The 21113-nt window shown below is 54.8% G+C and overlaps 2 protein-coding genes across 2 annotated transcripts in view; one reads left to right on the plus strand and one right to left on the minus strand.

Moving 5' to 3' along the window:
• The window catches only part of DNAH1 (dynein axonemal heavy chain 1), a 74854-nt gene extending 53829 nt beyond the window's left edge, over positions 1-21025 (plus strand). The window contains exons 55-78 of the mRNA XM_076346790.1: positions 4552-4743; positions 5213-5380; positions 6016-6207; positions 6635-6766; positions 7015-7140; positions 7646-7765; positions 11586-11735; positions 12155-12315; positions 12424-12649; positions 12734-12929; positions 13585-13736; positions 14232-14432; positions 14847-14987; positions 15432-15590; positions 16027-16158; positions 16347-16517; positions 16964-17143; positions 17231-17407; positions 18165-18335; positions 18530-18660; positions 19046-19190; positions 19458-19664; positions 20085-20319; positions 20720-21025. Coding sequence (XP_076202905.1) covers positions 4552-4743; positions 5213-5380; positions 6016-6207; positions 6635-6766; positions 7015-7140; positions 7646-7765; positions 11586-11735; positions 12155-12315; positions 12424-12649; positions 12734-12929; positions 13585-13736; positions 14232-14432; positions 14847-14987; positions 15432-15590; positions 16027-16158; positions 16347-16517; positions 16964-17143; positions 17231-17407; positions 18165-18335; positions 18530-18660; positions 19046-19190; positions 19458-19664; positions 20085-20319; positions 20720-20841 — 3987 coding nt within the window. The 3' untranslated portion in view covers positions 20842-21025. The remainder of the gene's footprint in view (positions 1-4551; positions 4744-5212; positions 5381-6015; positions 6208-6634; positions 6767-7014; positions 7141-7645; positions 7766-11585; positions 11736-12154; positions 12316-12423; positions 12650-12733; positions 12930-13584; positions 13737-14231; positions 14433-14846; positions 14988-15431; positions 15591-16026; positions 16159-16346; positions 16518-16963; positions 17144-17230; positions 17408-18164; positions 18336-18529; positions 18661-19045; positions 19191-19457; positions 19665-20084; positions 20320-20719) is intronic.
• LOC143164085 (HAUS augmin-like complex subunit 3) lies at positions 653-4041 on the minus strand. Its single transcript, XM_076346205.1, has 4 exons — positions 2800-4041; positions 2184-2623; positions 1316-1532; positions 653-904 (listed from the first exon to the last, which is right to left on the minus strand). Exons 1-4 carry the CDS (start codon positions 4015-4017, stop codon positions 653-655), a joined length of 2127 nt encoding a protein of 708 aa, XP_076202320.1. The 5' UTR covers positions 4018-4041.
• Positions 21026-21113: the final 88 nt, after the last annotated feature.

Below are 21113 nucleotides of genomic sequence, written 5' to 3' on the forward strand. Positions count from 1 at the left end.
GATCTAGCAGTACGCTGAACCAGCAGGCTCTTTTGAAAGGGTATCCACCACAGGCAGAGAAGAAGAGTCAGTGGCTGGTGAGCTGACTTCAAGGAATACTGGCTTGAAATAGGACAGTCAGAGAAAGGAGGGTGATTCTGAGCCTGGCGAGTGTCACAGCCCATAGCCAAGAGAGCAAACTCAGCAAGTACAAGATTTCACCGCACAGGGTGTAACAGCTGTGGAGGGGAGGGACAGGCTTATTGCTCTGCAATTGTGAATAACAGACCTTTTTATTCCCCACAAAACATACAAACTCCTTTCCCCAGAAGGTGGAGAAAGACACAGACAGTGTCAGTCCACTTGCCCCCAGCACCCATCCTCTTGTAGAGTTGGCATGGGAAGTCTCCTGTCTATACAAGGCTTCCAATGCCAACTCACAAGATGCATCAGTTTCTTACACATCGTCTAACCCACCCACCAGCTTAGGAAAACTTCATTTAAGGAATAACCTCCCCGCTTCTTTTAAGCCCAGCTGCTGGGCCATGACCCAAGTAACCCATCACTGGAGCCAGGACCACCAGAGTTCTCTCCCAGTCCAGGATTAATGACCCAGTCCAACCAAAAGAGGACACCACTTCTATGACAGGGAGCAAGCGAGCATCCCTTTGACCTACTCCTTTGCATAGGGCAGTTCCATCAGTGGTCTCTTGGAGGAAGCTGACACCTGCTTCTCCAGCTCCTCCACCACCTCTCTCAGCCGATCCTCATTGCAGTAAAAATGCACATAAAGGTTGCGCTCTGTCTGCAGGATAGGGCTCTCCAGAGATCTGCGCTTGGCATTCAAGTCACTCAGGAGGTCTGTCAGCATTTCATAGAGGTTGTCCTGCTTGGTGATCAGTTCCTGCATCACCTCGGTGATCTCCTGAGGGGCAGAGTCCAAACACATGTGAACATGCTGAAAGAGGGGGGATTTCCTCTCACCTATGGAACAGCTCAGCCCACCATAAACAAACTACCCACCTGGCTCTGGCCTCCAAATACATCCAGTCCAAGGAACAGAGGTAGCTTACTGGGCCACCTTGGCTAAGGTACCCTAATCTCTATCCTTAACAGCACATGTGAAACAGTGAGAATCACCTTCATCCCTCAGCCAGCCACTGCCTCACTGGATAGCTTTTGGGATAAGACAAAGCTCAGGCTGACCTCCTCTCCCTCTGTGTGCTGAGAGGCAGTAAGTTCTCGCCCCTGCACCCAGGGAGGATAGCACAGAGGACTCTGACTCACAGCCCTGTGCCACCCAGCAAGGCCTAGTGGAGCAGCAGTGCTTGCTTACCGGAGAGGAGAGCTGCAGCTGGTTGGAGCTGTTGTACAGCAGCCGGTAGAGCACCTCTGTGGAAGACTCCAGGGCAGGGAGCTGGGACATAGGAGCTGCCAGCTGTGCTTCCAGCACCCTCTGGTCCTGAACCAACTGGGAGCACTGGGCTGCTATGGCCTTATAGCTGTGGAAGAGCTGCTCCTCCCGATCATGCCCCATCAGCATGTCCCAGAGCCTGCAAGAGGGGACAGCCAGAGGCGTGAGCAGTGTGCCAGCGCTGAGGAAGAACAGGACTCAGGGGATGTTGCGCGCTGTGGGACTGGGATGCAAGCAGCTGTGGGGCAACAATGAGAGGACAGCCGCTCCTGGTGAGCAGCCCATGTCCTGGAGGTCTGGGAAGAACACCATAAAGGACCAGGCTGGCTCAAGAGCCAGTCAGGGACTCCTTGCTGGCAGACACCAGCACCAGCTACTCCAGAGCTGTGCAGGGAGGACTGAGAAGCCCCTGTCGGTGCAGGACACCCAACCAGAGAAAACTCTCTCTCCAAGCAGCTTGTGCTTCCTTCTGGCCCAGCTCTCCTTCTCTGTGGCTGAAGACTTGCCTCTACACTCTCCACCTTCATATCCTAGGAAAACCTCTGTTCTCCGTACTCATTCCCTTCTCCAAGCCCATGCTTTGCTGCATCAGCCCTAGCCAGCCAGGAAGAAACAGATGCCATCCTCTAGGGAATTTCACACCACTGTGGAGTCAGGGCGGCTCTGCACTGGCAGCAGAGCACTGCTAGACTCCCTGGTAGCTTGGGTCTACTGCATGCCTCTCCCATTCCCATGCCACCTCCTCCACACCTAGTTTGTTCCTCATGCACACACACCCCCAGGCCCTTACCGTACAGCAGAGAGGTCTTTGGGGTCTATCCATGTGCGTGGACAACCCTTCTGTGAGCAGTTGGCATCTTTGAAGTAGTCCTGCTGCTCCCGCAGCCTGGTCTGGGCTTCCCTCATGGCACTTTCCATCTCCCCTAGCCGAGCAGCCTTCTGGTCCAGCTCCTTTCTCTCCCGTTTCAGCTGGAGCTCCAGCAGATTCAGGCGGCTGTGCTGGTTTGCCAGCCACGCAGCCGCCTCCTCCTGCCTCCTGGCAATGCACTGCAGATGGGCACCTTCCAGGCTGAGCTGCCTCTGCAGGATGGGCAGGCAAGAGAGGCAGGCCTCTGCCTTCAGCAGGGGTGGCAGCTGGTGGGTCAGGGTCTGCGCAATGTCACAGCGCAGGGCATGAAGCTGCTTCTGAAGCATGGCAGCCTGACTCCGGAGCTCTGCCTCAACTACACGCTGTGCAGGGGGAAGACAAGACAGGCTGGTGTCAGGGCACACCGCTAGCGCTGCCTGGCTCTGCCACCCCCTCCTGACATGTCAGCTGCACTCCAGCGTTCAACAGGAGAGACTGCCTGCAGCACAGGCAGACCCTGCCACAAAGGATGGTGGAGGAATGGGAGCACTGGCCCTACCTGGTTCTCCTCAAGAGCTTCCAGAGTCCTCTGGGCCCACTCCAGCGCAGCACAATTGCCTTCCACTTTTGCTGACATGACTATAACCTCCCTCTGGGCACAGATACGTGCTTTCTCCATTCGGCTCAGCTCCTTCCAGTAGCTCTCTGTATCCCCCAGTAACTCACCTCCATCAGTCCCAAGGCTTTTCGGCATTGTTGTTTGCTTGGTGTCAATTCTCTCTGTGGCTTCCTGGCTGCCATCTCTCTCCTCCACATCCTCCATGCTCAACACCTCTCTCCCATTCCTCCCCTGTGCTAGCATCTCTGCCCTCGAGCCTTGGACCAGTATTCCCTGACTTGCTGGTGCCACCCCCCATGGTGTCTTTGCACACTCTCGATAAGGAGCTCCTCTTCTTCCTTCCAGTATTTCCCAGTCTGAGTCCACCTGTGTCCCAGCCTCCAACTTTTCCTTCAAACTGCTCTCCCCCTGTGCACTTGCTCCCTGAGCATCTGGAGCCTGGACACTCCCCGGTAGGACCTGCTGGATGAACCTCTCAATCACATCAGTGGCCTGTTGTTCTAGCTCCATGTAAGGAGCGAGATCCATCTCACACAGCAGTGCTGGTGGCCGGCCTTTCCCCATGTCCCCATGCCACTCTGCCAGCTCCTTTGCAGCCTTGCTGATCTGGCTCAGGACAGCACTGGTTCGCGATATCTCCACTTTCAGGTCCATCTGAGCCTTCCTCAAGTCCTGCTTCACCACTTTCTCCTCCTCCTCCAAATACTTCAGGTCCCGCTGCAGGTTGGCTGCCCAAACTTGCAGCTTGCTGTGCCGCCAGAGCTGACGGTCACGGTAGTCCTTCAACTCCTGAAGCTCCTGCTGCAGGGCCTCCAGCGAGGGACCTTCATCATCCGGTATCATGCGTGGGAGCTGCAGGACCTGGCAGCATGTCTGCAATGCCTGCTCAAGGGCATCGCCTTCCAGGATGGGCTTGCCTGCAGCCAGCAGGGCATCGTAGGCCTCCACCTCAGCTGGGCTCAACACGTTCTCCTCACCCACGGTGCTGCAGAACCACTCGAGGAACTGCTTTGTCTGAGGGCAGTCAAAGAGCCAGTCAAAGTCCTTCTCACAGAGGGTGTCTGCATGGGGGTAGACCAGTCTCAGTGTCTCCACAAACTCTGCCCCTCTGTTGACTGTGTTCAGTGGGAAGGCCTGGGAGTATCTCTGGCTGAACATGGCAAGGATGGTCAGCACTAGAAGGGAAAAAAGCAGGAGTCATCTTTAAGGGTCCTGACACTCACAGCCAGCTCAAGGATGCCACAGCAGCACTCCTAGCTGCCTGCTTGAGGAGAGAATCAAGCAGTCCCTCCACAAGTGCTGCAGACCATCTCATGGGATGCAGCATTGCTATAGTGGGGTACAAGACAAATGAGAGCCTACAGAGCAAGGGAGAAAGCCTGCCCATGCCCCATTTCCATACAGCCTCCTCCCCAGGGCCATACAGATCTAGCTCCTTTGCTAAGACATCTTCAGCCTATAAGGTATACCTATCAGAGCATCAGGGCAGGCTTTTTCAGCCTACCTATAGTTTGCTCCATGCCCTTTCTGATAATCAGCTTTCCCTTCAAATACCTCCCTTCTTCCTGCCTGTGCATTGCATCCTCTAAATGTCCTGCCTCTGGTCCCAGGCTCCCCTGGGCCAGCTAAGGGATAAGCACCCTATCTCACCAAGAACCAGGCCAACCTACTGTCTCCATTTGGGTTTTGAAGGTACGAGCAATGCAGCGGCCTCCCCTCGGTGTGAAGATGGTGATTGAAGCAGTCTGCATTATGAAAGGAATCAAGCCCAAAAGGGTGGCAGGAGAAAAGCTAGGCTCCAAGGTGGATGACTACTGGGAACCAGGCAGGGGCCTTCTCCAGGACCCAGGGAAGTTCCTGGACAGCCTGTTTAAGTATGATAAGGTAAGTAAGTGGTGGCAGAGGGAGGCTGTGACCAGGGATCAGGTATTGCCTCACAGAGATCCTTCTCACAGCAATGCAGCTTAAAGTTCTTTGTGGGCAACACCCTTCAGCAGCACAGAGGATTAGGATGTATTTGGCCTGGACGTCCTCATGTCAGCTGGCTGCACTTCATTGCCTTGGGCAGTGGGACCCAGACACACAGGTCCTCCCCTTCTGTCCCTCTGCTCTTTCCACGTGTAGGAGCTGGATGGAAGTGGTGTGGGAAGGGATTTACCCAATTCCACTGCCGTGCCTCCTAGGCCTCAACACACAGCAATTTGATTCCCCTTGCTCCAGTGTGATGCCTTAACCACCCTGCCAGGTCCTGAGGCAGGCTGCAGCCACTGGGGAAAGCCCTTTAAGACCCTCCTCAGTCAGACCTCTGTCACCTTCATCATCAATCTCCTTTCTCTCCCACCATTCCTTGCAGGACAATATTGCGGACACTGTGATCAGGGCCATCCAGCCCTACATTGACAGTGAAGAGTTTCAGCCAGCTGCCATCTCCAAGGTCTCCAAAGCTTGCACCTCCATCTGCCAGTGGGTGCGTGCCATGCACAAGTACCACTTTGTGGCCAAGGTCGTGGAGCCCAAGCGGGTAAGAGACAGCGTGACCCAGTTGCTCTAGGCGTTAGGGAACACAGGACTAGCATCCCTCTTCTGCAGGAGATGCTGAGAATCGCCATGTTCTGCAGGTCAGGACTTAATGTTCAGACCAAGCCTTGGCAGAGCCAAAGCCCCAAAACCTGTTAATGTTATAAAGTAGAAGAAATCAGCCTAGAATATGCTGGGACAGAAGTGATACCTTGTTCTTAGTGCTGAGTTCCTGGCTCAGCAGAAATTGTACTTACAGAAGCATTCCCACATCTTACTAGTGTTTCAGCCTTAATACTCTCCAAGCCTAGCTATTTCTTTATTATTGTTTTGGGGCAAGCAGAGAAACCTTTCCTTCTGTTCACCACTGGGCCACATCCTGAGCTTGTGTAAGCTGGCATAGGCTCCTGGCTTTTTGGAGCTATGCAGAAATGCCTTCCTCACTCCTACTTTTATTCCTGGGCTTGCAGAAGATCCCCCTGGAGTTAGGCAGGTCAACGTCCATCACACAGGGAAGGATCTCAGTATCAGCTAGTGCTTTTATGGAAAATCAACTCTTGCTTTTGAGTCTCTGGCTTTTTGGAGAAGAGCCTGGCCACATGCCCAACATATCCACTGTTCCCTTGTGCATCTCCCCAGCAAGCCTGGCGGGAGGCAGAAGAGGACCTGCGTGCCACTCAGCAGGTCCTTGAGGAAGCTAAGGAACGCCTGAGGGAGGTTGAAGGTGGCATTGCCATGCTGCAAGCCAAGTACAAGAGCTGCGTAGCCAAGAAGAAGGAGTTGGAGATGAAGTGTGAGCAGTGTCAGCAGAGACTGGGCCGCGCTGATATGGTAAGGAACAGAGCTGGGTTCTGCCTGCTTGCTTGAGACAACCTGATGTCAGGTGAAGGAGCACAGTGGTGAAAACCTCTATGTGCCTGCAACTCACGACAATCCTGGGTTGAAGCTGCCTGGCCAGATCTCAGCAGTGCAACAGGACTGGGGAAGCTAAGCTAGCTGGGCACTGGCATGAAAAAAAGCTGCTGTCCTCCTGTGCACAGCTTCCTTCAGCAAGCAATGGGTCTCCAGGACAGCTGAGAGCAGCCCAGTAATCCCAGGATTAAGTGCTCAAAGCTGGGGACAGAATTCAGGATATGGCAGGGGCCACACTGCAACCTCTGGTCACCAAGACCACCTGCAGCATTACCCAGAGAACAGCAGGTCCAGGACACAGGGTTAGACCACACAGCAGCTCTCACATGTGCAACTTACCCAACAGCTCATAAACAGCCTGGCTGATGAGAAGGTGCGCTGGCAGGACACTGTAGAGAACCTGGATTACAAGATCAACAACATCACTGGGGACATGCTGGTTGCAGCTGGCTTTGTGGCCTACCTGGGCCCTTTTACAGTAAGTGTGCAATGCTCCCTGCGAGGGGCTCGGTTAGCTGCTCTGCTCTCCTGGCCTCTTGCTGTTGCTGGCCAGATCCGCTGGGAGAAAGGAATAGGGCAAAAGGGTGCAAGATCCCTCCTGGATCTCTCTCTGTTTGTGCCAGAGGCTACACAGGGTCCCATTTGAATGGAAACAGGAGAGTTTAGATGCTCACAGCAGACTAGCTGCAACTAAAAGAAAGGCTATGATGGTGCTTCTCATGGCAGGGACACTACCGCGTAGCACTGTGCAAGGAGTGGCTGAGGCAGCTGTCAGAAAACAACATACCTCACACCAAGGAGCCGAACCTGATCAGCACCCTTGGAGACCCAATGGAAATCCGCTCCTGGCAGGCAAGTTGAAGAAAAACCCAACACTTTAGCCTGAAGGTGCCTCAGGCAAGGGCTAAAACACTCAGCTCACCACTCAGTAGGATCACCTGTACCAAAGGACAGACCCCAAACCAAACAGCTCAATAACAACCAAGCTCCTCCACACTGCAGAGCTGGAATTGCTGCCGGGGCTCCTTGCGCAATGAGCAAGGGAGGACCTGGCAGCATCCAGGGCAGCAGCAGCAGCTCTGAAGGCATCAGCCTTAACCCATAAGGCTTCCCTTTTACAAACCACAGGCTTAGAGCACATAGCCCACCCGGCTGTAGCCCACCCAAGCCTAACTCTGCCAGCTCAGCTGCTTCAGGCAGAGCTGCAGCTCTGGGCTCAGCTGCTGTTAGAGGTACCCTCACCACCATTCCCTATCCACCACACTGGGACCATGCAGGGGCCAGGGCAGGAAGGGCTTCTCTCTGGCCAGCTGTGTTGTGCTACCAGGTGTTCCAACAGCTTTTTCTCCCCCATTAGATTGCCGGCTTACCCAACGACACCCTGTCTGTGGAGAATGGGGTAATAACACAATTCTCTCAGCGTTGGACTCACTACATAGATCCCCAAGGACAAGCAAACAAATGGATCAAGAATCTGGTAAGAGCTGTGAGGAGGAAAGCGAGGTCTGCCAGGATAGGGGAAGCAGCTTTCTGTTAGGAGTTGCACAGAGCAGCCTCAGGCTTTGGGCTCCAGAGCTGCAAGACCCTCCACTGTCCCAGTCCAGCCTCCCCAGCACCAGACAGGCTCCACATCCATATTCATCCGAGGTGGACTTCTCTGCTTGGGGAAATCAGCACAGGGCAGGAGGGGGGCATCAAGTGAGGCATCAGATTCTGTCCTAGTTTATGAGTTATTCCCTCGGTGCCGGGGAAGATTATGGAACAGTTCATCTTGAGGGCGCTCACAAGGCATGTGCAGGACAACCAGGGGATCAGGCCCAGCCAGCACAGATTCATGAGAGGCAGGTCCTGCTTGACCAACCTGATGTCCTTCTATGACCAGGTGACCCGCCTAGTGGATGAGGGAAAGGCTGTGGAGGTGGTCTACCTGGACTTCAGTAAGGCCTCTGACACTGTCTCCCACAGCATTCTCCTAGAGAAGCTGGCGGCTCACGGCTTAGACAGGTGGACTCTGTGCTGGGTCAAAAACTGGCTGGACGGCCGGGCCCAGAGAGTTGTGGTGAATGGAGTTACATCCAGTTGGCAGCCGGTCACGAGCGGTGTTCCCCAGGGCTCAGTTTTGGGGCCAGTCTTGTTTAATATCTTTATCGATGATCTGGATGAGGGGATCAAGTGCACCCTCAGTCATTTTGCAGACGACACCAAGTTGGGCGGGAGTGTTGATCTGCTCGAGGGTAGGAAGGCTCTGCAGAGGGACCTGGACAGGCTGGATCAATGGGCTGAGGCCAACTGTAGGAGGTTCAACAAGGCCAAGTGCCAGGTCCTGCACTTCAGCCACAACAACCCCATGCAGCACTACAGGCTTGGGGAAGAGGGGCTGGAAAGCTGCCCGGTGGAAAAGGACCTGGGGGTGCTGGTCGACAGCCGGCTGAACATGAGCCGGCAGTGTGCCCAGGTGGCCAAGAAGGCCAATGGCATCCTGGCCTGTACCAGAAATAGTGTGGCCAGCAGGAGTAGGGAAGTGATCGTGCCCCTGTACTCGGCCCTGGTGAGGCCGCACCTCGAATACTGTGTTCAGTTTTGGGCCCCTCACTACAAGAAGGACATTGAGGTGCTGGAGCGTGTCCAGAGAAGGGCAACGAGGCTGGTGAGGGGTCTGGAGAACAAGTCTGATGAGGAGCGGCTGAGGGAACTGGGGTTGTTTAGCCTGGAGAAGAGGAGGCTGAGGGGAGACCTTATCGCTCTCTACAACTACCTGCAAGGAGGTTGTAGCGAGGTGGGTGTCGGTCTCTTCTCCCAAGTAACAAGCGATAGGACAAGAGGAAATGGCCTCAAGTTGTGCCAGGGCAGGTTTAGATTGGACATGAGGAAAAGTTTCTTTACTGAAAGAGTGGTTAAACATTGGAACAGGCTGCCCAGGGAAGTGGTTGAGTCCCCATCCCTGGAGGTATTTAAAAGATGTGTAGATGCGGCGCTTAGGGACATGGTTTAGTGGGCATGGTGGTGTTGGGTTGACGGTTGGACTCGATCTTAGAGGTCTTTTCCAACCTTAATGATTCTATGATTCTTCCTCCCTGAGCAGCAGCCGGCTCTCCTCCTCCTGTTCTCATGATAGCCCTACTCCAGGGTAGTCTGCCTCATCCACTTCTTCCTCCTGCTCCCTCTTAGGAGAAGCTGCTTCCTCCCTTACTAAACGAGACAACTTCCACTTCCAATATTTCTTCTTGTGTATAGGGGCAACTGATACTGGCACAGGTTGGCTTTTTGGTTCAGCCACAGTGCCTGTCGCCAGGGTTGGAGTGGCCGCAGTGCCTGTCATTTTGTCGTCAGATCCAGAGACCTTCTCTTCCCCTTGAGGGTACTGAATAGCATTGAACAGGGTTCAGTAGACATGGGCCAGGCCCCAGCACGTTGCAGTGATCTGTGTCTCTCTGGAGTTGCCAGGGTGACAGCATGCTTTTTCCATATACTTTACTAGATTTTCAGGATTCTGCACTGATTCAGGGGTGAAGTTCCAAAACACTGGGGGTGCCCGCTGTCCTAGGTACTTGCCCATGCTATCCTCACACCCTGCCACTCATAACTATCCAGCCTTGGGGCAGGTCTCTGGATGGTGTTCTTAAATTGCTTATTAACCTTAGACAAAACTGAAACAATATTCCCAAGAGATACCAATAGAAGTATCTTAACTACCTAAGGATGTTCAAGATACTGAAAAGTTACTGTAATGAAGGAGGAAACATCATAGAAGAAGGTAGCGACACTGCCATTCTGTATTTCCTCCATAAAAAACCTCTCAGAGGAAGAACTATAATTGCTAATTGTCTCCACGAAGTGGTACCCAAAGTACAGTAATGGCTTCAGTACAAAGCTCAAATACCAGATTAAGCTCAAGGCCAGTGTTTTAATAACAAACCTCTCAGGCAAAACATCACTAATCACTGCAGAGCACAGCAAACTGCAAAAACCAGCACTAATCTCTAACATGTACAGCAAAAAAGAGCATGGTGCAGATCAGATAAACTAATATCAGGAACAGATGAATCAGTATCATGACCCGCAACTGTTAACAGGTGTAACTTCTTTAATACACTCTGGTTAATCTATTATCTCAAACCGTTCAAGCCCCACGTTGGGCGCCAAAAAGGATTGTCATGGTTTAGCCTCAGCCAGCAACTGAGCACCACACAGCCGCTCGCTCACTCTCCTCCCCACCAATGGGATGGGGGAGAGAATTAGAAGAGTAAAAGTGAAAAAACTCACAGGTTGAGATAAGAACAGTTTAATAATTGAAATAAAATATAAATATAATAATAATAAAAGAATATGCAAAGCAAGTGATGCACAGTGCAATTGCTCACCACCCACCAACCAATGCCCAGCCAGTCCCCGAGCAGCGGCCCCCCCGGCCAGCTTTCCCCCAGTTTATGCACTGAACATGACGTCCCATGGTATGGAATGTCCCTTTGGCCAGTTTGGGTCAGCTGTCCTGGCTGTGCCCCCCCCAGCTTCTTGTGCACCTCCAGCCTGCTCAGTCGGTAGAGCATGGGAAGCTGAAAAGTCCTTGACTAGTGTAAGCATTACCTAGCGACAACTAAAACATCGGTGTGTTATCAACTTTGTTCTCACCCTAAATCCAAAACACAGCACTGTACCAGCTACTAGGAAGAAAACTAACTGTATCCCAGCTGAAACCAGGACAGCATCTCATTATGGCTCCCCACTAGCATTCTGGGGCCTTTACAGCCTTCACCACACCCTAAAACACACAGAACAACACCAGCATCTCCCGTAACAGCCTTTAGGATCCCTAGGATAGAAGGAATCAGGGTAGCATTACCTGGCTAGTGAGCACAGTCCCTGCTGCTAGAGCACTAGAGACACAGACCCCCACCTCTTCTCTCCCAAAAGTGAGCCGCATACTGCCCTTTTGAAGGGTTAGGCGGGAGGCTCGGGCAGCTGCTCCTGTTTTGCTCCCGGAAGGCTTTTCCCACCCACCTGCTCTTACTTTGCAGGCAAACAAGCTCTGAGTTACCAGTGTGGGGCTCTGTAGGGGCATGGCTCTTTGAAGGAGGTTCTCCCCATTCCCTCTCTTCCTGATGCCTTGTTGGGCTGTCTCTAGTGCCTGGTGATATGGGCTAAGCTTGCCAAAATAGCCAAAAACTAGCTGAGCAAGAAAAGATATTACTTCTGCTGCTCTGGGGAGCTAAATCAGCCCAGTGAGAGGTGTACCATGCACCAGAGCTAGAGATGGGCAGGACACCGCAGGGACCCTGCCCTCCCCTGCTGCCTTTCAGGAGAAGGTGAACAGCCTGGAGGTGGCCAAACTGAGCGACCGGGACTTCCTCTGCAGTCTGGAAAATGCCGTTACCTTCGGGAAGCCCTTCCTGCTGGAGAATGTTGGCGAGGAGCTGGATCCGGCCCTCGAGCCTGTCCTGCTGAAACAGGTTCTGTGTCTTGCCTTGACAAGGAGGGCAGTGGGTACCTGGCCGGGCTGGAAGGGGGATATCTGGCTGGGGTGCAGTGGGACTTCGTGGGTTTGCAGGTCTCTCTGGGCAGGCAGCACTCACGTGGATGCTGCCTGTTCTGTGCTCGTCTGTCTTAGCCAGGGCTCCAACATGTCAGCAGCCTCCCGCACACCCCGGTCTCCTGCCAACAGGCATTTTTGTCTTGGCCTGGCAGGCAGGGCCATGGAATACAGCTGCTGCATTCAGGTTCAGGCTTTTAGGTCTGCCAGGCAGCTTTGAGCTCCTCTGTTCAGTCTTCAGATTCTCTCCTCACTGCAGAGCGCAGGGCACTGCGGGATGCCTTCCCTCAAAAGAGGCAGCCGTCCCAACCTTCCTGAGTTTGTCCCTCTCCGGTACAGACCTACAAACAGCAAGGCAACACAGTGCTGAAGCTGGGGGATACAGTGGTCCCCTACCATGAGGGTTTCAAGATGTACATCACCACCAATCTGCCCAACCCTCACTACAGCCCTGAGGTTTCCACGAAGCTCACCCTCATCAACTTCACCCTCTCTCCCAGGTACTTGCTTACCCCATTAGCTGCCCACGCTGCTCAGCCTCCTTCCTCACAGTCCTCAAACTTCCGGGCCTGTTGCCCCCACCCTCACCTCCATGGCTTTTGTTGTAGTGGCTTGGAAGACCAACTGCTGGGACAAGTGGTGGCTGCGGAGCGGCCTGACTTAGAAGAAGCTAGAAACCAGCTAATTGTTAGCAATGCTGAGATGCATCAGGAGCTGAAGAAGATAGAAGACCAGATCCTGTATCGGCTCAGCACTTCTAAAGGAAATCCTGTAGATGACTTGGAGCTCATCAAAGTGCTGGAGGCGTCCAAGCTCAAGGCAGGGGAGATCCAGGTCAGAGGTGGAGATGCTCTCCCCCTGCAGCTGTCCATCCCCCACCAGCACTGCACTAACCATGATGTCTGTTCTGTCCCCCAGGCCAAGGTAATGGTGGTGGAGCAGACAGAGAAGGACATCAACATCACTCGCCTGCAGTATGTGCCCGTTGCCGTCCGCTCGCAGATCCTCTACTTCTGTGTCTCAGACCTGTCCAACGTGGACCCCATGTACCAGTACTCACTTGAGTGGTTCCTCAACATCTTCCTAATGGGGATCAGTAACTCTGAGAAAGCAGGTGCCTGCCTGGAACAGCCCCCTCCCATCCCCTTCCTCACCCCACGTTCCTGGCTTAGTGGCAGCAGAAGCTAGGACGCCTGCAGAGTCAAGGCAAACATGTCTGCTTGCATCGGCTCTCAGCATGGTCCAGAGCTGCCCCTAGTTGTGCCCACACAAGGGAAGGGAAGATGTGGTCGTACCCTGCCCTCCGTTCTCTTCCCCACTACTTCTCTGCTGCCCTCTCTGACCAGGCGGGAGGGATGTTAGTGTCAGAGCACAGGCAAGGCACGTGCCATCCTGGTAATGGTGTGGCTCTGCTTGGCATGGAGCCACCTCCACGCACAGGTCCTGGCTGCTGCTGTCAGGCTGGCAGCAGCTTCCCTGCCCAGCAGCACATGTTAGCCAGGATGGTGGCGTCTGGGCCCGCGTAGGCTGCCGTGGTGCAGCGTGGACTCCCTCCCAGTGCTGGGGCAGTGTTTTCTGTGTGCTGAGTCTCACAGCCTTGTGCTTTCACGGGGGTTTCTGTGCCAAGTCTATATTTGAGAGCAGCGTCTGGGCAGGGTGCAGGTGTGCCCCTGTGACCAGGCACCGACAGCTGACGTGGAGAGCACCCTCCATGTCACCCGCAGCACCCACCACCCACCACCCTTGTCTGGTTGGTGCTTTTTTGTCAGACACGCTGAAGGACCGGATCATGAACATCAACAACTACATCACCTTCAGTCTCTACAGCAATGTGTGCCGTAGCCTCTTTGAGAAGCACAAGTTCATGTTTGCCTTCCTGGTTTGCGTCCGGATTCTGATGAATGATGGGCAGATTGATATGGTGAGCAAGTCACCTTGGTCCTTTGATGGGATTCCATCAGGGCAGCTCAAGTCCAGCCTGTTCAGTCCCCTTGAATAGCATGCTGGGGTGGAGGAGGAGCCTTGTTCCCTGGGGCTGGGGGCAGGCTTGGTAGGCTGGTGGGCAAACCCTCTCTTCACTCAGATCTCAAACCTTTCCCTGTGTCTATATGCAGAGCTGCCTAGCCTGAATCACCTGCAGCTTTTGCCAGTTTGCTGCCAGACTGCTGCAAAGGTTAGCAAGTTCAGAGGGAGCAGGCAGGGATTAGAAGACAGAGAAAAGCTAGTGGCAGCTCAACAGTGATGTTGATCTCGCCAGACCCTCCAGTTCACTTACTCCTCAACACACACACACACCTGACAGAAGAGGCAGCCAGAAAGTTACTACAGGATTTTACTTGGATACGGCACAAACCCACGTGCTTCAGGCCCAGGCAGGTAGGCTATAATCCATGACCACGTCCTATCCTGTTCTCAGGACGAGTGGCGGTACCTGCTGTCAGGAGGGACCATAAAGGAGATGCGGGAGAACCCAGCTCCGGCCTGGCTGTACGAGAGAACGTGGGGAGACATCCTGGCCTTGAGCAACCTGAAGAACTTCTCTGGCTTCGCCAATGATTTTGCAGCCAACCTTGCAGCATTCAGGGCCATTTTTGACAGCCCCAACCCTCACAGGCAAGTGTCCCCTGCTTTGTGGGCTTAGCTGTACTGCACCCGGCAGGTAATGGCGTCCCTGGGAGAACACAAGGAGCCAATACAGCCACAGTGCTGGCTCTGCTCACAGTCAGTGTCATGCCACACAAGGCATTGCCTTGTCTCCTCAAGGGTGGCCCTTGCCTGTGCATGTTGCTTGCCCAAGGCAGAGCCACGCGACACCTTAGCCCAGCAGTACTTGGCGCTTCCCCAGTGGAAGCAGCTCTGGCTTGCCTGCTGATGGTTTCAAGGCTATGGACAACAACCTCAGCCAAGTGACTGGAAGGTCCTTGTCCCTTCTGAAACCCAAGGGGCTGCCTGCAGGCAACTTGGGTGCTTCTTGGGGAGCTGCAGGATCTGGCACACCCCCCCAGAACGCACCAAACTGCTTTGCAGAGAGCTCCTACCCGGGAAGTGGGAAGCTGAGCTTGATGCATTCCAGAAGCTGCTGGTTATACGGTGTCTGCGGGGAGATAAGATGACCAATGCCATGCAGGACTTTGTGGCGCTGAACCTGGATCGACACTTCATTGAGCCGCAGGTAACCTGCCAAAAGGAAGCACTGGTGGGGCCAGGAGTGGATCAGGAGGCCTCGAGCTTGCTGTAAATGGGCCGTCAGCATTTTCTAATTGCAGTGAGGGTGCTCATGCCTCCCTGCAGCCGCAGTGTTCCCACAGCTGGGGAAACACATCTTAGACGCGGGATATCCTACCTAATGTCCACCAGTTAAACCGCACTGGGAGGGAGCAGATAGTGCAGGCATACGAGGGCAGAGTTTGAACGACAACTGGGAAAGTGGTTACTGACTTGATCCTAATGCTGCTGGAGGAGAGCTGTAGTAGGCCTTTATTGGACACGTTTCTGGCCTCAGCACCCAGGAGTATGCTGGTGCCTTGGAGAGGAGCTGGAGGCCAGGCAGGGTGAGGAGGTGCTGCACGTGGTGCCACTATGGCCCCTCCTCTCTGACCAACTTTCTGTGTTGCAGACCACTGACCTCTCAGTCGTCTTCAGGGAGTCCACTGCCACCACCCCCCTGGTGTTCGTGCTGTCCCCGGGCACTGACCCAGCTGCCGACCTCTACAAGTTTGCTGAAGAAATGAAGTTCTCCCAAAAGCTCTCTGCCATTTCTCTGGGCCAAGGCCAGGTAAGCTGCCCATGCCTACCTGGGGCAGCACTGTCCTGTTGGCACTCCCAGTGATCTTACCTAGCTCCAAGTAGGTCAAACATCCTTGCAGCACAGTGAAAACACCCTCCTGCCCCTCCTCACCAACCTTCTGCTAGCTGGAGGAGCCAGTTCGGTGGGGGGGCTGCAGCGGTTCCCCCCGTAGTGCCCTCTAACTTCCCGAGTCCATCCCCAGTTCTTCCATTCCCTCCACCCTCCCACACAGGCTTGCAAAAGCTGCAGAAGGGCCCTTGCTGTGCCATCAGACAGCGGAGATCCAGCTGAGCCATGGGGACAAAGCCAGGCTGTAGCTCTGGAAAGTGGTCCTTCCACCCAGCAGCTGTCTCCCTGTCCAGCTCAGCAGGGCACAACCCGGGATGGACCAGGGTCCCTGAGCTCTTCCTATCTGCCTCCTCAGGGCCCCCGTGCTGAAGCTATGATGCACAGTGCCATGGAGCAGGGCAACTGGGTCTTCTTCCAGAACTGCCACCTGGCCCCCAGCTGGATGCCTTCACTGGAGAGACTCGTTGAGGGCATTGACCCCAGCAAGGTGAGCTGTTTTACTGCGCAGCCTGCCCACTCTGAGGATAACAGGCAGGAGGCTGGAGCCCTGGGAGGAGCCCAGATCTAGTTCAATGCCATCCCCAGGTTCCCTGTAAAACCAGAGGGTCAGTGCAGGAGCAGCTGCAGTGGCTGTGCCTGCACCCTCTGAGCACTTGCTGCCTTCTGGATTTCCAGGTGCATCAGGACTTTCGCCTCTGGCTCACCAGTCTACCGAGCAACCGCTTCCCTGTATCCATCCTCCAGAATGGCTCTAAGATGACCATCGAGCCCCCCCGCGGGGTCAAGGCCAACCTGCTCAAGTCCTACATTAGTTTCAGCGATGACTTCTTGAATTCTTGCCCCAAGGTAAGACCCAGGTCGTGCTTTGGTTTGCTGTCCCCAGCCCGTGCCTGCTCCAGCGTATGCTCTCCACCTGGATGTTGCTCCTCTCCAGGCACAGATCTTCCTCTCTGCTAGAGCTCTCACGTGCTAGAGAAGGGCTGGTGGTATTTCTCGTAAGCCCACATCTACTCTGTGATGAGCCAATTAGAAGTTTCACTTTGAGAAACAGAAGCAACAGGATTGCGGAGGCCTGTTGCCTCCGTAAGACACTTGCAGGTCTCTTTAAGCAAGGGAGTGGGCCACAGCCTTCCCCAGCACAGCAGCCTGACTGAGGTTTCCACCTCTCCAGGCTCCAGTTGGCACTGCTGAATTGGCACATCTCCTCTGCCAGGTCCCAGCAGGAACTGACCCCATCCAAGGATGCCTCCTCCCAAGCTGAGCACCTCTTCTCCCTGCTCCCCTGCCTACAGGTCGCAGAGTTTAAATCCTTGTTGCTGTCACTTTGCTTCTTCCATGGGAACATGCTGGAGAGGAGAAAGTTTGGGCCTCTGGGGTTCAACATCCCCTATGAGTTCACAGATGGAGACCTCCGCATCTGCGTCAGCCAGCTACAGATGTTCTTGAGCGAATACACAGACATCCCCTACAAGGTAAGTGCGTGAGCTGGCCCCTCCTATGGAGGGAACAGGCTCGTGATGCATGTGCGGGTCAGAAAGCCGTGGCGGGGTCCCTCACAGGTTCTGAAGTACACAGCTGGGGAAATCAACTACGGCGGCCGTGTGACTGACGACTGGGACAGGCGCTGCATCATGAGTATTTTGGAAGATTTCTACAAGCCTGAGGTTTTAATTCCTGAGTTTGCCTATTCCGAATCGGGGATCTACAAGCAGATCAGTACGTCTTCTGACCTCCACGTAAGTACTCAAGTAACAACTTGCAGCTCATAGATCCAGGGGGATCGTCATACTGCAAAGGGGATCTACTCCTCCCTGAAACCCACTGCATTTCCAGTTCCCTGGGGGAATATAAGTTTGTAAGAACCTGGGGATCTTCAGCTGCTTTCAGGAAGCTGCATCTGTTTCAAGCAACAGGAGGAAAATCTTGTCCCTGTGCACAGGAGGTGGTAGCAGCTATCACCAGAGTTCCCCATCTGAATGCTTTTGTACGCTGAATCATTTTGATATCACATACCTCAAGTACCTGAGGAGCTCTGCAGGAGACACAGCAGGAAGCTCACTGCCAAGCTGCCTGTTCTCATAGCACGTGTTTGCTTCTACACAAGTGCAATTTAACTCCCCAGCCAGACCACAAACCATGGCCATGGCCTCCATTCAGCCACCAAACCTGGCTCAGAGGAGCTGCCACCCTGTCAGCCTCCCCAGCAGCCTGTGCCCTTGCTCTTGGGCACACATAAGCTGTCCGTAAGTCAAAGCTGTGAGTTGCGTTTCCTGGCTGTGATGGGACAGAGAGCTGTGTAAAAGTCGGATGAATGAATCTCAAACACCGAGACAAGAAATATCTCCCAACTGAGTCTGTGACCTGCTGGGTTTAGCTTATCCAGCAACCCTGGCTTAGTCATTTCTTTTGGGCCAGGCCCATAGCAGCCCGAAGGGGCACCACAGCTTTATCCCTGTGCTCTTGGCCTCACAGCCTGTGCGGATTCCTCTCCAGGGCTACCTCCAGTACATCAAGAGCCTGCCGCTGAATGATAGCCCAGAGCTCTTTGGTTTACACGACAATGCCAACATCACCTTCGCTCAGAACGAGACCTTTGCTCTGCTGGGGACCATTACGCAGCTGCAACCCAAGACCTTCACACTGGGAGGCCGCAGCAGGGAAGAGGTGGGTGCCCCGATCCCATCAGTGTTTTGGCAGCCAGTGCCCGGTACAGGCAGCGAGCACAAACACCAGCTCTCAGGGGGTGCCACCCTGCCTGCTGGGTGCCAGCAATGGCACTGCCATCCAGGCGTTGGCTCTCCACCTTCTCGGCAGCCATGGCCAGGAGGATGCTCACCCACTTGCTGCCTTCCTTCCAGCTTGTGGAGGAGACCTCCAAGGACATCCTGGCAAAGCTGCCTGCCCCCATGAAACTGCAGGAGGTGATCCACAAATACCCGCTGCTCTACGAAGAGTCCATGAACACAGTGCTGGTACAGGAGGTGATCAGGTAAAACCCCTGCGGGATCACGTCCTGGGCCAGCAACCGACTGGTCCCTTGGGGAACAGCAGAGATGTGCAGGCCCCTGCTGCCACCCACCTTTGAGGAACATCATTGCTGAGCATGGCAGTGGGGTTGGCAGCCACGCTAACTGTGTTGTCCCAACCAGGACCTTCAGCTGATCCCTGTCCTGTGGGGACTGATCAGTGTCTCCATCTGCTACCGTCAGCAATTCAGGGCTGGGGGAGCAGCTATGAGATCCTGTTAGAGGAACGGGGCTGGGGGTTACATGGAGGAGCTTCACTCGTTTTAGAGATCCATACCCTCTCTGGGCAGACATGGGCAATAAACCACTGCACTGAGTCGCCCTGCTCCCTCTGCGCTCTCTCTGTAGGTACAACAGGCTCCTGGAGGTGATAGCTCAGACACTGAAGGATTTGCTGAAAGCTCTCAAGGGCCTGGTCGTGATGTCTTCTCAGCTGGAGCTGATGGCCAGCAGCTTGTACAACAACACTGTCCCCGAGACGTGGAATGCCAAGGTATGTGCCCCAGCCAGCCCAGCTGCCCACAGGAGCTCACCCAAACCAGGGGAGTGGGTCATCAACCACCACAGCTGGACTGGACTGTCTCACATGGAGCTGGCTCTTGCTCCCCTGGCATGGAGATGTCTCCTGCCTAGTGCAGCTCGCAGTTGTTCCCAGCCCCAGGCTGGATGAATCCCCGGGCTCTGGGCAGCTGTCAGCAACTGGGGCAAAAGTTCTAGGGTGTCTTTGTGTTCAACACCTTCCTCTGTGGGTGCCCCGCAGGCCTACCCATCGCTGAAGCCCTTGGCATCCTGGGTGAACGACTTGGTGCAGCGGATTGAATTCCTGCAGAAATGGATCAGCCACGGAATCCCCTCCGTGTTCTGGATCAGCGGGTTCTTCTTCCCCCAGGCTTTCCTCACCGGGACACTGCAGAACTTCGCCAGGAAGTCTGTCATCTCCATCGACACCATCTCGTTTAGCTTCAAGGTCAGTAAGTCAGCCAGAGGCTCTGGATTTTTTCTGGAATTTTTTGGAATCCGCTGCTAGAAGGCCACAAAGGCAGCCCTGACCTGCCCAAGAGGTGAAGCCACTAGCTGCACAGCTGCCCATGGACCTCATCATCCCCTTTGTGCTAGATACGTCCACCCACACTGCCAGACACCTCCACAAGGCAAGCAGAGGCTTCTCTGCCTCTCCGGACCTGCTCACATCCCCCTCCACAGGCTTTGCCACAGGCATGCCCCGCAGCCTGATGTGAGATGCCAGATGAGCCCAGCCCATCCGAGAGCTGGGGCAGGCTCTCCTTTGGCAGCACTGACTTAACTAAGAGCAGCTTAAGGGGGTCCTTGGGGCTGAGCCTCCAGGGACACGCCTTGATCGGGGCCCTGGGCCTGCTCTCCTCTGCAGGTAATGAAGGAGTCAGCGAGTGAGCTCACTCGCCATCCCGACGAAGGCTGCTACATCCACGGCTTGTTTCTCGAAGGCGCCCGCTGGGACCCTGCTGCGTTTCAGCTAGCAGAGTCACGCCCCAAGGAGCTTTACACGGAGATGGCCGTCATCTGGCTGCTTCCTGTCCCCAACCGCAAGCCTCCAGCCACTGGCACCTACCTGTGCCCAATCTATAAGACTCTCACTCGCGCAGGTAGGTGCCCTAAAGACAGATCTCCAGAAGCAAGGGAGACTCTAGAAGCAGCTAGGAAGGGCAGCCCAGGAGAGGCTGCAGGAGTTCCTCTTGCCACACACTGGCACAGAGCAAGGCACTGTCAGCTGAGACCATCCAGGGAGAAGATTTCTCCTGCCGTGGTCGTGGAGACAGAGCAGGCAGGCACCCTGGCTATGCAGCAGTGCCTCTGGCCAGGCTCTCCTCAAGCCCACACCCAAAAATACACAAGCCTGCTTCCCACAGCCCTGCTCAGCCTGCCACCTAGCACAGGGATGGGACAGGGGATCTCACGTGGGGTCACTTGTACAGCACTCCCTGGTCAGCGTGCAGCAGCCAGGGCTGTAGTACCACCCTCTTGCCCTTGCTTCCCCCATTACAGGCACACTGTCAACAACGGGCCACTCCACCAACTATGTGATTGCTGTCGAGATCCCTACGGACAAGCCACAGAAGCACTGGATCAAACGGGGCACAGCGTTGATCTGTGCCCTGGACTTCTAGCCGGAAAACCCACCCAGCCCAGGAAACCATCCCAGCCAAGGGCCTGAGCTGGGGCCTCCGCCGTCCTGCACAGAGGTAGGCAGCACGGGCAGGCAGCAGGAGCCAAGCGCTGACTGCCAGCAGCCGCTCCCCCTCTCCTCCTGCCCTCTGAGCTGTGTCAATAAATTGAGCTCGACTCCACCAGCATCACATGCACCTGGTGTTGTTGCAATCCCCACAATTACCTCAAGTTTTTAGCACCACAGAAGAGCTGCCAGCAGGGACAATGTGGC

The sequence above is a fragment of the Aptenodytes patagonicus genome, chromosome 8 (genome assembly GCF_965638725.1).
Source record: "Aptenodytes patagonicus chromosome 8, bAptPat1.pri.cur, whole genome shotgun sequence".
Classification (NCBI taxonomy): domain Eukaryota; kingdom Metazoa; phylum Chordata; class Aves; order Sphenisciformes; family Spheniscidae; genus Aptenodytes; species Aptenodytes patagonicus.

What these genes read in the sequence shown, in the direction of transcription:
- LOC143164085 (XM_076346205.1), bottom strand. Translation starts at nt 4,017, where the DNA reads ATGTTCAGCCAGAGATACTCCCAGGCCTTCCCACTGAACACAGTCAAC. An exon ending in AAAGACCTCTCTGCTGTACG is followed by an intron (nt 1,533 to 2,183) that starts GTAAGGGCCTGG and finishes CCCCTCTTGCAG; the next exon opens with GCTCTGGGACATGCTGATGG. An exon ending in AGCTGCAGCTCTCCTCTCCG is followed by an intron (nt 905 to 1,315) that starts GTAAGCAAGCAC and finishes TCTGCCCCTCAG; the next exon opens with GAGATCACCGAGGTGATGCA.